Raw genomic sequence first — 16,556 nt, forward strand, 5'->3', positions numbered from 1 at the left:
GATTAGTTATTAGAAAGAAATTCTTCACTCAAGTTCTTCACACTGCAACAGATTGCCCAGGGAACTGTGGGTGCTCCATCCATGGAAGCATTCAAGGCCAGGCTGGAAGGGGCTCTGAGCGACCTGGTCTAGTGGAAGGTGTCCCTGCCCATGGTGATGGGGTTGGAATGAGGTGATGTATAAGGTTCCTTCCAACACAAAGTATTCTCTGATCCTGTGATCAGACACATTCATGAAGTGCCTGTGGGGCCTGGGAGCCCTGTGGTGAGCTGGAACCCTGCAGGGGGAACTAGGCTTTTTCTGCCATCTTGCAACCTTTGGAGCTGCAGCAGCTCCACAGCAATCTCACCAGGGCCAGTCTTCTCCTACAGCCATGGCTGTGAAGTATCACAGGGTTAAAACAATCATTAATGTCTGTGACTGTTAAAGAGCAAAAGAAATACTTGGAAATATAGTCAAGAATTGATAAAATTTGGATAAGAAACTATTAGTTAATTTTGCTAGCCAATGCCGGCTCTCCTGAAGTCAGTCTTTCTTTTCCTGCATGCATGTGAAAATCAAGTGTTTCTGGCACTGGGTGTGCTGCCCACATTTTAATGTTCTTTGGAGCATTTTGTACCTACATAGAAGGAAAATATCCCTTTACCATCTGATTTGCTTGAGTTGTATAGTCATCAGTGGTATAGCAAGAAACAGATGGAATGGGAATTAGTAAATTACTCAAGGGCTGCTCTGTAGAGGGTCCTCCTGAACACAAAGTGTGTGTGTGTGTGTGTGTGTGTGTGTGTGCGTGTGTGTGTGTATTAAGCAGCTACAAAACTTACAATCTATCACATTCAATATTGGGGTTATTGGATGGTGTATCAAAAATACCAAAATACACTTCCCTGTTTGCTGGAGGTGGGGTGTTGGTTGGGCTTCCCACCCCGGAATCGGGGCTCGGCACAGGGTGCATTTCTGGTGCATACTTCTCTTCTTTCTGAGAAGGTTGTGGCTGCTTTGGTTTGAGGTTTTTGAAACGTTTGAGTTTCACAGGATCCTTGACTTCCTTGGCACAATGGAACAAGATGAAAATGTCCCTTCGAAATTTGGAGCTCATTCCAAAGTAGATAATGGGATTGTAGAAGCTGGCAGACTTAGCAAACAAACTGGCAAGGATGCTGGTGAGGTTGGGCACAGAGTGACCATAGGCAGACCATATAGAGATGACAGCATATGGTGACCATGCAATAATGAAGGCTGTGCAAATGACAATAGAAACCTAAAAGACAGAAGAAGAATAATGTTAAATCTATTTTGGAAGACTACATCAGGGGAGCAAAACACTGAGAATAATAACTGGAACACTTGGCTGGAAGGGAAAGGTCTGGATTGCCCTGGAGTTATGGCTTATAGGCGAATATAGACAAGCAAATGGTTTGCTTTGATGTAGCCAGGAAGACCTAGGAGCTACATATTGAATTTTGTCACGGTGGTGTGGTTGAGAAATGCCTCATCTAACAGAATGAAAATAGCTGCATTCCCATATGTTTATGAATACAGAGGGTTTCAGGTAGACTTAACTAAACAGTGAGTAAACTGAAATCTGAACTCTAAACCGGACTCTAAATTCTGAGTATGCTCAGAAGTAGCGTAACTTCTGAAAGAAAAGAGCATATGCCAAACCATATTTTTGGGGTTTGTGCTGTATAACCAGCTCCAATTATATTTAGATTACTTTTCAAATGTGATGTAGCACCAATATTAACCAAATGCAGGAGAAATTTTAAACAAACCTCATATTCTTCACTGACTTCAGACTGTCACTAGAGTTATAAAGAAAGGAAATGCAATTGATTGGTTTTGTTCTCTTCTGTTCTAGTTGAGATCAATTTTTGGAAAGACAGATTTCATTGAATCCTACCTGATATGAAATTCAAACTCACCCTGGTGACGTCCCGCTCTATTCTCCTCTGTCTGTCTGTGGGATCACCCAGTCCTGTCAACGCATGGCTTAGTTTGACAGTGTTGATGATGGACACATATGAGAAGACCATGACTGTGACAGGTAGGAAAAAACAGCAGATAAAAATGGAGACGATGTAGGACTTGTAGATTGTAGAGAAGTTAGCTTTTGCCCAGTCTATCTCACATGTGCCATACATGCGATCTGGAAAGCAAGAATAAGTTGGTTAGCATTTTTAGAATGTTGATCTGCTTTTGAGCAACTGATTTATTAGTTAAAATGCTGTATTTTTCTTCTGTTAAGCACTACAGAATGGATCTTTCTGATTTAATTAGACATGACATTACTTCCTACATAAACATAAAAATTTTTCAAGACCATTTAGACTGTAACAAATTTTAATGTGTATTATTATTCTCTCGAGTTTGTACTGCCAGTGTAAATCCATAATGCACAAACTGTTGTTTCAGGATAGAAAACTGTGATGCTTTATTAAAGAAAAGGTTTTATATCCTTGAGTGATCAGTACTCTTATTTGTCATAATACTCTACATAGTAACTTCCTAAGATGAGCTCTGTAACAGCATAACAAGAAACTCCATAGACAATATGCCAAATGTAAAAAGTCACTACTTACATAACTAAGCAGGAAATAAAAAAAATTGAGGCTTTTTGAGGTAATGGAACTTCTACTTCAGTGAGATCCATGAGACTAAATTAATACAGCTAATGATAAAGATTATGAGAAGACAAAACATATAAATACTTAGAAAGATATGAGACCTTTTGATAAATGGGAAACACACAGTCCTGCGACACAGAGATGCAGACTTTTAAAATGAAGTCAGGCAGATTGCAGGGTCTACCACTAGTAAGACAATAGCTGACCAGGGGCTTAAGAAAAAGGCAGTGAGAATAATGTGTAGTCTCTGGCTTGAACACTTTTATGCATTACAGTTGACTTCTTTAGGTCTCCTGATGTGTTTGCAAAGAAATCCTCATAGAAAACTTGAATTCTATAACCTTAGAGGTTTTCTATAGATTGTGAATTGCATATTTTTCTTTTTAAGTGGAAAAAGCTGTGGTTTTCTGGTTGTTTTTTTTTTTTCTGACATCTATGGCAACAAATTGAATTACAAATAAATAAAGCATGAATCAAAATTAGGAAAATCAAGTATTAACAGGTCCCAGAGATACAATACAGGTGAAGACTACATGATTTAGCAGCAGATCTCTCTCTAACATCCAGTAGTAGTTTTGAAGAAAAAAAATTCCCTTCATTCCTAGCAGGTGATAGGAGATTTAAACAGGAGGAATTAAATGAGAAAAAGCTTAAAATCTCTTTTGTGATTCTCACCAAAAAGAGCTCAGTATTTTTATCACCAAAAGCTCTAGATGCTGCGGTCTGAATGTGTTCTGTAACAGAAATAGATTTTTCTCTCCTTTGCCTTTTTCGTCAGTAGACCTCAAGATTCAAAAATATAACCATAAAATCTGGCTTAATTCTGGGTTTCTGCTTTTGAAAACTTTTGCCTGAAAAATGAAATCAGCCTTCAGATGACAGGAAAAGAAAATCCGGCAGATTTTCTGCAAGTCAGAATTCAGAGCTATGTTTTCCCTCTCCACAGGGACAAAAACAAGTGGCTTTCCCAAAAATTGGTGGGGTCCTGGGGGCCCCTGAAGATACTGTGTAGCAGTGAAAGGCCTGAGACAGCCAGCTGTAATGTGCTGTGCTCTGCTGGTGCCTGCTGCTGGACTTGCTGCCGCTGTGCTCCCACATCTCTGTGGGTACCCTCACTGAAGGTGTGTTTAGAGGCAGCCCAGGAACCCAAAACTGCTGTGAGTCTCAGTAGGGGAAAGCACTCCTAGAAGCAGTCTTGAAAACCACTGCCAAGGAATTGAATTCAAACAGGGTCCATGGAGGCACTTGAATGTCCTGACAAAGTAGTGTCACCCAAAAAGTCCCTGGCTCCAGTTTAAGGCCAAAACCAGACATCAAAAGTCCCCCTATAAATGAAGAGCTGGTGGATTAATGTAAAAAGGACACAGTTCACCAGAAGTTACACAGAAAATTACCAGTCAAAAACAACCAAGCTTATGAGAGTCCAGAGTGCAAAAATCTGACATAAAATTCACACAGTCTAATAAACAGTTTGAATTTCTCTCAAACCAAAGGTCGTTGAGCCAAATATCTTGGGAGTATTTTGGTTTGTGAAGGATAGAACATTTAACCAACCATAGGAATGGCTGCTTTTCTCACACCTTTACTTCAAGGGTCCAGAGATATCAAAGCTTACATACTTAGTAAATAAGAGAATATATGCACATAGCTGCTTCAGTAAGTCTCCACAGATTTTGTGACTTCTCAAAGAATGCAGAAGCTTACAGAATCCAGATGGGAAACTGCTGGACAATGTCAGTCACGTGATTTCAGTTGTTGGGACTTCTGTATCATTACCATTTGTTCCTAGGTATTTGGTTTGTCGAATTCTTACAGGCTTAAATTGAGGCAATTTCTCCATCTTTCCCCCTTGAAGAAACTTTCTGGTCTGTCACATGTCACAGGCCTTAGCCACTGAATTTCTGCAGTGTTCACAAAGTTTTTCCTTTTTTTCTTTACCTTCCTTTTTTGATATGGCCTTATCTTGCACCCTCATTCTTTCTTGGACTGACAAACTTTCCAACGCCTTTGAGTTCCTTTGCTATGTAAGTTTTCATATTTTCAACAAATTGTTTTGCCAGATCTTTCTGGCTTGCCTTATTATAGTTTCAAGTTCAACTTGCTGGAACTTGTGTTCTTTGCTAGTTTCCTAAACTTGACAGATTTTGAAGGATGTCTTTTGATAGTTTTCTTTATCTCACTGCTTAACCATGCCAAGTATTTCTGGCCTCTCTTTTTCCATAAGCAATATGCACTTGGTCCAAGTCTTTCCAGTGATATCTTCAAAAAAAATTTCTTTATAGCTGATACCAAAGCAGGCAATGCTCTGCGCCTATGTCACGCACAATGAATGATTTCCTCAGTTCCACTGATAGTTGGTCTGGTTTATCACAAACAGCAAGAAAGAAAGGTAAGTTTATCTTTGTTAAGTGGAGAGGTGCCAGGTAAGTACAACTGAGAGATACCTGTTACCTGTATAACTGCCCCAGCCAAGCAATGGAGCTGCAGACCAGAAGAAAGCGGCCACCCAAATGAGAACCAGAGCCACCGACATGCTGCTGTTGCTGATGCAGTGACCTGCAATGGCATGCTTGGGTCAGAAAACAGTACTTGGAAAGGCAAACATATCTCTGAAACCCAAATGCACTCCTATACCACCAGCTAATAAGTAACACAGCTATTAAAAAAATTTATGGTAGAAAAATGTATATTCATAAGAAAAGCTTGATTTTGAAAGCATCTGTCAGTCTTGTGTTCCCACAGAAGAGTGAAATGAATGTTTTTTAAGCAGGAGGCAATGAGTTTGTTGAGAGCTCTGGAATTAGTGAATTCTGTGTTAGACTTATGCTTTGTGATTTTGTAAAATGCAGGATACAGTTGTATTTTACATAGAAATTGACAAGAGAAATTTAAATTCAGGGGATTTTCTTACTTGCATCAAGGTTTTTCCCTGTTAAAAAGGAGAAAATAGCCAATCCTGTATTAGCCACTTGATACAAAAGATTCAATCTGTCCTGCTGTTGCCATACACTGCGGTTATTTTTTCATTTATCTGGGAAATATTTATGCATCCACCAATTTATGTTCCTCAACATTTCTGTAACATTATAGTGGGTACTTGCTCAAATTTACTTGAGATTCAAACATAAATTATGCACACCATCAGATGGATATGTGGTAGAGCTTCACAAAAGAGAACTGTGGGTTTTAAATATGACTTGTTAACAGGCAATGAATAGAAGATGTAGGATTACATCACAGCAAAACTCTATCAGCTCCAGCAGCCGTTCATGCTGAAAGTTAACTTCAACAAGTCTATCATTGCACACAACTGCAGAAGAACTTTCTGTGGAAAAAATTACCTCCCTGCAGAAGTACTTATCACAGCAAATACTCCTTGTGCTAGTAAAGAGAAAAACTCATCTGATGCAGCCCATGTACTTACACATGCTTTCCCTGCAGACATTGATAGGTTCCTGTCCGAAAGATGGTGCAGGACGCTTGCAACAAAGGCATGAAAATTGATCTAATCCCTGGCCAGAATCTATCATCTCATAGAAGAGCGAATATTTTTCAGTGAGATCCAGACCAGGATGTATAACTTAGGAGCTTGTATAACTTATAATTTGAGTCACATTTTGAGGAATACAGAGAGTCAGCAATACCTGTGGTATCTTTGGCACAAGGATGAATTTAGCCATGGTGACCCAAGTGCACTTGTAATAATTTAGCTCTTACTGGAATTAACCCTGAAGGATTCTATGAGAACATGTTTGTAATGTAAATTACTGTATTATATCCTGGTTTTCAATGTGTTTAATTTATATTTAGTATAGCCTTCCTGACTGATAATAGCGACTGAGAGAAGTATGGATGTGCACCAGGTTCAGTGAAGGTAGAACTGGACTTGCCTTTATTCCTTACCTCTCTCAGGATGGCAGCCCTTGATATAGCGTGTCACACTGATCACTGTAAGGGTATTAATGCTAGCCAGGCCAAAGAGAAGTGTCAGGAAGCCATCAACCTGAAAAACAAAGCAGTACAGCATGTTCTGTTACTGCAGAGAGTTGAGGGGAAAAAGAACCACAGGAATTTCTCCTGTCATTTTCATGTTAATGAACTCAAAAGTTTTTCCAGAAACCCAACTAGCCGGGAAATGCAAAATGTCAGGTGCAGTTATCTTCTATAGGATCAGTGAGCAAGTAAATGTTCAAAAATTATATAAGTGCTCTGTCATGTACATACAATAAGCAAGCAAGCACACCCTTACATCTATGCTTCCCTTAAATGACTTGTTAAATGAAGGAGAAAAACTTTGAACTGGAAAGAAGAAAAGTCCTGAACATGCAAAAATGCCCTGGATGCAGCTGCCCTGCTTATACAGAACAAACGTGCGAACTAATCCTAAGAAATTTAGGCCAAATATGGAAGAACTAGGAGGTGAAGGGCTGGGCTGAGTGAGAAAATATTTTTTTCTTTTTTTTAATAGACCCCAAAACCTAAATAGATCCAGTAGACTGAGTCTCAATGTCTTGTGTTGCTGGGGGCCTGCTATTTCTGAAGCCCTGATCCTCCCTCCCTGGCTGTGACACAGGCAGAGCCGTGCAGCTCTGTGGCTCCTGCTGGCATCAGTGCCTCAGCCACATCCCAGGATGGCCACAGCTCTGTGAGCTTTATAACCCGGTATAATCAGGAAGTTCTGTCGGCTGTGGTGGACATGGATGCAGCCATCTGCTAGGGAGCACTCTATGGCTGGGAAATGATCCAGGCAAAATGCTGACAGCCAGTCCCTTAGTTTTTTGGAATCTTGCAACAATATATTAAACTGTCCAGAGCAGAAGAGCTCTTGAAGGTGCCAGTTTTACACCTAGTGAAGCAAGAATATTAAGTGTCTCTGGAAGTAACTTGGCATTAAAATACTGAAATTTTTGGTGGAAAGACACATCATTATTCTACAAGAACAAACTCTGTCTTTGTATGAATGGGCACAACTCCTATGGAATTCAGTTTATCCCAGCACAGAATCTGGGGCTTTAATCCAGGCTTAAATATAAGAGCCTGGAAGATTGTATAAGTTAAATTTGGTGAAGGGTTAGAAAAAGGACAGCTTCATCACTTCTTTCACTGGTGCTTTTTCTTACTACCAGTGTCCTCATATTGACTCGAAATACTTTTTATAGCTATCTTTTACAAACCCACCACATTTTAAACACATGCAAGGCTTGCTACTACAATAATCTACACTCACCTGTGCTCTGATTACGGTCAGCTCATGCTTGGTGTATGAATGCAATCATGTTTAAAACAGACTTTCTTGGATGTCTTAGCTACTTTCTAGAAGATGCACTTGGCTGAATTTGGCCTGCTGTGTGCTGTGGATGTTGGTGAAATACCTGGATATGTAAATGTGCTCTGCATTTCATTATCCTTACTGGTGCAAACAGCTGCCACCTCTCCGTTTGCTCTAACAATGCTTCATAGATGCAGAAAACATAATGACCATAATCTTAAGGAATTGCACTAGTTATTAGATTAGACAGGAAGCAGTATTTCAACTAGGATGCAAATAAACACTTTGAAATTAAGCCTAAAGAGCTATGAGATTGAATACTAAAACAGCAGAACAGGCTTCTCATTGTATATCATAGGCCCATGTTAAAAGCAGGGAAGTTTTTCTGAAATAGATCTGTTTATCACTGGCAGATGTGACCATTTTTCTCCTACCCTCCTTCCCTGATATCAGACCCCACAGAGACATTTATATCAAGTGATCAGTTCAAACAGCCTTTGAGCACACCTACAAGGGAGGAAGGTAGGTCTGAAAATACACACTTGGCCTTTAGGATGAAGCTGTCACTGTAAGAAAGCAAAGCCTAAATGTTTTCTTTGGAGTGGTGCCTTGCTAAAAAAAATTGTGGCTTTATCTAAATCAACACAGTTCATAGGATTGAGCCATTGTCAGTACCACATTTTGCTTGCATACTATTTCATACCAGCATTTCATCAGACTTTCTGCAGGTGTGGAGGCTACCGCCAGAGATGTTACCAGGTCCTTGGCTTGTAAGTGGCTAAGTGGCAGCAGCCTCCCAGAGCAGCTGTCACTGCCCCCATGCTGGCCACAGGCTCGGTGGCTTGGGAACAGTGACAGTGGGAAACATTATGAAACAGAGGGAGGTCTGGGGATGACAAGAGCTTGGATGAAATGAATAAAGGAGGTAAATGGTGGCTCATAAACTGCAGAACAGCCCATACAGGAGCCACAGCATCTGGAACATTGAGAGACCATCCAACAGGCTGCTTTGGGAGCATAATGCTCAGACCACACTTGTCCCAAACTTTTATTGGCAGCAAGTGGCTTCTGAGCCCTACTATGCATAAACCATTTCCCAGCAAGTTTGTCAATGCTGCAACACTTTTATATCATTGTCAGTTAGACATAGGTCCTCAGAATCTTCCTCTACATATAGGCAATTTACTTCAAGCTTACACCTACTGGATTTGGAAGAATCTGCTACATTTTCTGCTCTTGAACAGACAGCACTGACTGTAGGTAGCAAGGCAACTGCTAGTCACCCAAGTAGATAACAACAGAAAACCTGCTTTAATATAGTCCAAATTTCTATAGATAGAGATTAATATCTGCATGTTACAAAAATATGTGATAATTTCAGTTTTCTGCATCTTTAAAGATATATGGAATGACGGCCAAGGAAATACTAGAATAGTAAATAGCATTTAATTACTTAGGAAGATTGATGCTCTTCCCCTTACACAGTTCTGGTTTTCCTTTTATTCTACCCCCCAGCCAGCTCCTTCCTTCCATAGTCATAATACTTCCATTTCTGTTTAATGCAATTTTTTCCTTCCTATTATTAATTATGGTCAAATAGCAGCCGCGTTAACAGACAGTAATGAATTCTGACATAAACACAAAGTTGATTGCATGTTAATTTTAATACACCAGCTTTCCTTTTTACCCATTAAGAAGCAGAAGTAGATTAGCAATTTAAAAACTTTCTCTCAGCACTCTACCAGCATTACTCCCTTGGCTATGTAGATATGCATGGAACGTGCTCATTGTCTTTATGCTGCCTGGAAGCTTAGACACAACTGAATAAAAAATTGTGGGATTTTTTCTGCTTTGTACTTGTGCCTGACTTTAAATCTCACTAATGCTCTTGGAGCACTATTTACAACCCACAATACATAGAGCTCCTACTACATGCAAATTCATTTGCTTCAACACAGAGAGAGTTAGGAATCCCGAGAGCACTATGAAATTTTTAGCTGTGAGCTTGAGTGTGCCTCACTTTTACTACCTTTAATACTTATGAATCCCTACTGATTCATAAGGGTTGTCTTCATTTAAAGCAGAGTAAAATATAACCTATTGTTCATAATATTGGATTAATCAAGGTTTAGTTGCACAAAAGCAGATTGCCAAAATAGCTATTACTTTTCACTTAGGGCCAAAACCTTGATCTCACCAGCCACAAAGGCTGCCTCACTCCCTCCTCTGGCCAACTGATAAATCTCTTGCAATATCCCAAAGTTCACTTGTTTCCCTTCAGAACCACCGCATCCTGTATTTTTCTTCTATTGAAAATGAGATAATGAATATGTCAAGAAAAGCATAAACTTCAAACAGGGATTATTTGCCCATAGCATATACTTAAAGTTGATACAATAAGCTCTCTCAGAATTACTAATTTTTTAAATACAAATCAGATTATTCTAAGATCATAATGTAATTAGATAATGGCAATAAACCTCATTCAACATCAAGAAATGAGAAAGCACTTAAATCAATCTTTAAGAAACACATTTGGAAAAGCAATTGTAGATACCTTGGAACAGATATTTTAAAATTATAAACTTAATTTTAAATTTAACAATTTCTTAAATTTTGAAATAAATGCAAAAATATTCCACTTGAGTCTGATGAAAAAGTAATTCTCCCATCTCTCAAATATACTATGGTGTGTCAATTGCACTACAATAACTCTTTAGTCACAGAGGTTCTAGAAGGACTACTGAGTTCAATAATCAAAATTAGTCTTCACGAAAGACTACTTAAAACCCACAATGCGTAGTGTTCCTAAAGCACTCAGTTTCTTTGAGATTTTCTACAATACAGGAGGTGAAAGAGACTTACCATTTGCTACAGTTCCCACATCTTTTGCACACGAGACATTGTTCTGGTATGTTTGTATTCTGCCTTTTAAAATGTCTCAGTAGGGTTCAAGGATAGCAATGCTTAGAGGTGATAGCATCAGCCCAAGTCATTGGAGGGCTCTGATGCAAATGCCCCTCCACGTATAAGTAAACAATGAGAATTGATATGCTACAGGATTAGAGAGTTTAAACCATTAAGTGAGAGCATCAGACATTCAGTATTTTGCACTCACAAAGTGATTAAATCTTTCTGTGGCTGGCATATATACTAAAGATAGAAAAATATGAATGCAATATTTAGACTATACTATTATATGTCCAGATATGTAATTATGCTAATTATACTATATAGTCAATGTATGTTCAGTGCCACTATTACTATATGCAGGCCAATTTTTGGCTTTAGTAAACCTGGGGAACCCAGTTTCATCTACCAGGTTAATCAATTAAGGTTCAAGGTATACTCACTTTGGGCTGACTTTGCTACTGTAGTTGCAGCTTCTCAGGCCACAATTTCTACTCCTGCCCTTATCAAGGAGCACACTTACAAATGCAACAACCCCACCACTGGCAGGGATGCCCTTGAGGGCATGTCATTTAATGAACAGATAGAAATTGATTGCAGAATTTCCTTACACAGCCTCATCAGGTAATAATCTTACTTCAGATACTCCACCTCCAAATGCTTGGAAACACACCTGCTTTCTGGCTCTGGGTAGATGCTGTGGAATCATGGCAGATTTATGCCGCTCATGTCCCCCCGTGAAGAATAAATGGGGAGCATATCATTCATACCACCAGATGAACCAGACACAATGGAAAGATTCCCATCTTCAGGTTAAATGCTGAATTGCCATTGTCTTTCTGTGAATTAGTGTAGAGGGAAATTAAGAAGCACTAGATAGGAAAATCTAGCATTGCCCTTTGGGAACATCTGTGCTACGCAGTAAAATTCTTTTCAGTGGGCCTGAGCCAAAACTCTTCTCTGCTGTAGTGATGTTAATTCAGAGTCTACTTGTTTATTGTCAGCATCACCATTAATACAAACAAGCAAGTACACAGATAAAAGAAGAGTCACCTGTCTCATCTTTACATTACCATAGAAGGCAAGGCTTGGCTTTGTGGCCTGTAGATAACTGAAATCCATGCACATCAGATTAAAATATCTTTTTTTTTTTTTTTTTTTAAGTATTTTCTTTTCCATTTCAGAATATCATGTTAAATGCTTCTTGCAGTTTACACACCTCAAGGGAATCAGAGGTACCAATGTTCATGGACTTTGCCAGGACAGCCCAGAAATTACAAGTGACCCTACACATTCTCCAAAGTACAATCCTCTGTGCTGCTTCCCAGCAAGAAGGAATCTGCTTACATAGCCACCCTCAGGTTTATACAAGGACATCTCTGACTGCTGGCTGAATGCCCAGAATTGAACTTGTTCTTCTGCTCAGGAAGGTCCTAGGCAAAAGGCAGGGCAGGTTAGTGATGGTACCAGCTTGGCCTTAAGTGACCAAGACAGGAACATGTTATTTTCCTGAAAACCTGAAAAAGCTGCATGACTACTAGCAGATCTCCTCTTAGGTTAATATTCAAAATCCTCTTAGGTTAATATCCAAAATAACAGGAGAGTCACAAGCATTTTCAAGGAGTCCTAGTAGACCAGGGAATGCGTGGAAGGAAGTATAAAAGATAGTTTATTCTTGGCCTTAAAGAGCGGTCTGGAAACCCACCAGATGCAACATCATCCCTTTCTGCAGGGACAGTGGTGTGGAAGTTCTGGATGTCATGTCATATACAGCCCATTGTAAGCAGCAGTCATCTTGTCATTGATTCACTCAGCACAAGATCTAGGTCAGGACCTGATTTACTTCCTAAGTAATATCAATGTACTGACTTAATGGAATAAATTTTTGTGATAGAGAAGATGAGTACATGTAAGATAGAACTATAAAAGTATTTACAAATTTTTTCAGAGTGATATTTTAATTTCAGATGAAGTCTTGCTTAAAATCTAGTGAGAGGATGTGGCACACAGAGAAGAGTCAGAAGAATATTATTTGTTCAGCCCTATGGTGAGAAAATCATGAATGATGAAGGAGCAATGGACAGTATTTTTTGAAAGAAAACATTTAATATCTTAGACATCAGCACAGAAAGATGTGGAAGGCTACTATTTTCCACACAGAGATTTAAGAAAAGGGTATTTCAAAGCCCTCTGGGAGGAAAAGCAAGTACAGAAATCAAAGCTTAGGCTTTGTAAATTCCTGGTTCTGTAGGATCACTCTCAGGCAATGAATGCCCAATCCAGTCAGCACTGTGTGGTTTGACAGTGCTTGGGTGCCACAGCAGGGACTATGTCAGACTTGTTAAAGAAGGAAACAGATAGTTTGGGCATTCATAAATCTTCACTACCAAATACATAACTTACCTAATTTGTTGCAATTGACTGCAGAAATACTCATTTAGAGGAAAATGAAGGAGAATTCATGACTAATGAAAACTGGCGGAACTCCCCTGAAGTCACATTAGTTACACTGAAATGATCTTCTAGGTTGCTAATGATTCTGTTTGTGCAAAGGCAGTCTTTCCCCCCTTCCCTGCAGATGAAGTATTTTTCTCATTAAAATTCAGCTCACAGATGTCTACACGAGTTGCCTTTACCTCTTTGACTGCAATGTACTCTTTAGATTATATGAAGGCAGATCAGAAATAAAGAAATAGGGAAGACTATTACCTCTGCAACTTTATATTTCAGTATCCAAATCTCAGGTAGGCAAGGAAACGAGAATGAGGATATATTCCCGTGTTCATAATTGAGATACAAATTTGTTTCAGAAAAAGTGAAGGAAAAAAAATTAATGGATGATGGAACAACGTGAATGGGGGGTTAAGCTGGAACAAGCCTGCCATACAGACATTTGGCAGTAGTGGCTGTCTGTCCTCAGTAATCTCCCCAGCAGATGTACTGGGTAGGCAGTAAAAAGAAAATTTGTGAGGTTGAATTTTGGCCCTTCCCATCTGACATTGCTTTTATTACTGGACTTCACATGGACTGTGCAGCAACCACTGATCTCTCATCTCCCCAGAATGTGAGGGAATACCATTCCACACAGAGTAATACTTTCTTGGTATCTATAAAACACATAAAAATCACTAACCAAGTCAAGAGGGTCAATGGTCTAGCTACATAAACAATTGGTTGGTTTGATGAGTTATATTAAATGGACAGAAATCACTGTGCTCCAAATTTACTCTGTTTATAAGAACATAAATGCCTTTAGAGTTTTTGATTTATCAGACAATTTACAGAAGATTTTGTTAAAAGAGGAAAGTATTAATCCTCTGTTTCCTCCTCAGACAAGATTTAGCAATATTTTACAATCTATGTATAGGAAAAGAGATAAATGCGTGTTCTGAGAAAGGAAATGCTACCAATAAAACACAAAAGAACTTATTCAAGATTAAAAGCCCTGCCCTCAAAACTTCTGAAAAGAGCCATGTGTTTTCATCATACTTTTCACAGCATTTCCTACTGTTGCAATTTTCTTTTTGGTGTTTCAGATATTCAGTTCTAATTTTTACAAAAGGTGGAAATTATTTATTAGAATGTCATGAGAGAGCCGTAGATATTTAATAACACCCAAAATACTGCAGTATTTTAGGTGCTACCAAGAGGGAGTGGCTGGTAGTTGAATCTCCAAAAAGGGGCAAGGGCCAATGTGCTCAGCTTTGCAGGCTTTGGTCACTCACCTTGGTGAGAGGAGGCTTGTGGGTCTGAGCTCTGCTCCTAGATTGGAGGTGGCAAAGCTGGTAAGCAAATGAGGCTCCTAAGGAAGCCAACAGAACAAGGGGATGGACATGTTTCACCCTCCGCTTGATTTTTCACATTTTACTTCTCAACGCAAAAGATTGTGATTCCTTGGTATTCACAGCCATTTCCCTCCCTTTACTGTACAAGACCTTTCAAAAATTAAGCAGCGGCACTATAAAAAGCATTCCCCCTTTACCCCCATGGACTGTGTAGGAGGGCTGGATTCACTTTGGAACACAGACCTAGGACTATTCATTATAAGGGGGTGCCCAGCAATTGCTAAAGCAAACAAACACTGGGGCTAGAGACTAAAAGAGGCTTACTGCTGACCACCACATTGCCATGTGCTCCTGTCCAGGCTATGCCAGACAGGAGTAAAGAAGTGCTGTGTGAAGCATGGAAGCACTGCAGGATTCAAAACCAGATTTCCTCCCTGCTTTGTAGTAAACCCAGCCAGAGGATGAAACAGTCATTTCTCTCTCTTCTGCTCCCCTCAGTGTCTTTATTATTCTGCACAACATGAAGCAGCTTTGTGAGGCTAAAGGCAGGTCCTTGAAGGCTGGCCCTTGTGATGATGAGGGCAGGCTGCAGGGACAGAGTCAGTGTGAGCTGGATCCTGTCACACAAGCTACCCTGGTGCTCACTAATATCTCAAAGTGGAACTTTTTAAAAAAATGCTCCAGAGGATGTTTCTGTGCAGAGACAGATCTGCTGGGGATGCTCTGGCACCATCTGGATGGCCAGATGGACTGGGAATACCTAGGCTGACAGTGAGGTGAGTGTATCTGTGGTAACAGCGTCAGTCAGCATGTCAGGGACAGGGGGTATGTCCATGACCTGGAGATATCCACCCTGTATTCTGGGGTGCACAGACCAGACACATCTTACATGTAAGAAGCAGTCAGAAATAAGAAATGTGTTTTAAAATAAGCCTATTCCAACAGGGTGAGCACATGGTAAGAACAGTAATTTTTCTTGAGCATCATAGTAAAACCTTTAAGTGTTTGAAAAATTAATGTTTAAATAACCAAACTGCATTGTCAAAAATCATTTTAAAAAATTAGAAAAGTGAACTACTGAAAGTAGTTAAACTGAAGTACCAGGATTATGAAGGATTTTAAATTCGAAGGCACTCCATAGTCCCTTGTTTTCAGATATGACTGCAATGTACCTACAGAGTTCAGATAGGTTATAATTCTTTCCCTGCATTTAGAGGCCTCCTGAAATCTGTATCTTTTCTTGTATTTCCCATATGATCAAAAAATACAAGAAAAACTTTAGATCACTTGATAGATAAAGTTCAGAAGAAGCCATGTTTGCCTGTTGAGAATGAGTATTTCTCTACTTCCTACATGAACATTTGCACGCAATGTTATTTACAGGTTTCACTGCAACTTCTGGTTCAGCAGAACATACAAATAAAAAAATATGTGAAGGACAAAAATACATTCTGAGATAGCTTTTCACTAGGAATATGGTCAATAGGGGAACAGATGGCTCTTGGTCACTGGGTTACATTCCCTGACCTAAAATTCACCATATGAACCAGTTGACTTACCGACCATGTTGGGAGAGGCTAAAGAGTGGATGTGCCAGAGACTGACTGTCCTTCCTCTGTCCAGTTCAGGAATGAGACAGTGGTAGAGCAGAAGTATAAAAGTGAAAGCAGATTCCAAAACCCACCACGGGAAAACTGTATTTGTACAGAGCATTGAGCAGATGCAGCATTTGGATACAGTTGTACCATGTAACCTCATTCCTGAGAGAAGAGCCCTGTCAGACTCAAAAAATAATGTTTGGCATGAGAAAGAAAAGTGTTGTTTCTTCCATACAGAGGAGGAGAACAGAATTCCTCTCTGTCCCTTTCAGCAGGTATACAGTGAGATTGTGCTGGTAGCTGGAGATACATCTTTTGTTACAGAGAGTTTTCAAAGACCAGGCTGTTTTGAGAGAAGTACTCTTTG

At 39.6% G+C, this 16,556-nt stretch overlaps 1 protein-coding gene across 1 annotated transcript in view; it reads right to left on the reverse strand.

Moving 5' to 3' along the window:
- Positions 1–353: 353 nt before the first annotated feature.
- The window catches only part of LOC132325783 (opsin-5-like), a 28,086-nt gene continuing 11,883 nt past the window's right edge, over positions 354–16,556 (reverse strand). The window contains exons 3-6 of the mRNA XM_059843347.1: positions 6,531–6,630; positions 5,079–5,183; positions 1,926–2,149; positions 354–1,261 (exon numbers count right to left, since the gene is read on the reverse strand). Coding sequence (XP_059699330.1) covers positions 821–1,261; positions 1,926–2,149; positions 5,079–5,183; positions 6,531–6,630 — 870 coding nt within the window. The 3' untranslated portion in view covers positions 354–820. The remainder of the gene's footprint in view (positions 1,262–1,925; positions 2,150–5,078; positions 5,184–6,530; positions 6,631–16,556) is intronic.

The sequence above is a fragment of the Haemorhous mexicanus genome, chromosome 3 (genome assembly GCF_027477595.1).
Source record: "Haemorhous mexicanus isolate bHaeMex1 chromosome 3, bHaeMex1.pri, whole genome shotgun sequence".
NCBI lineage: Eukaryota > Metazoa > Chordata > Aves > Passeriformes > Fringillidae > Haemorhous > Haemorhous mexicanus.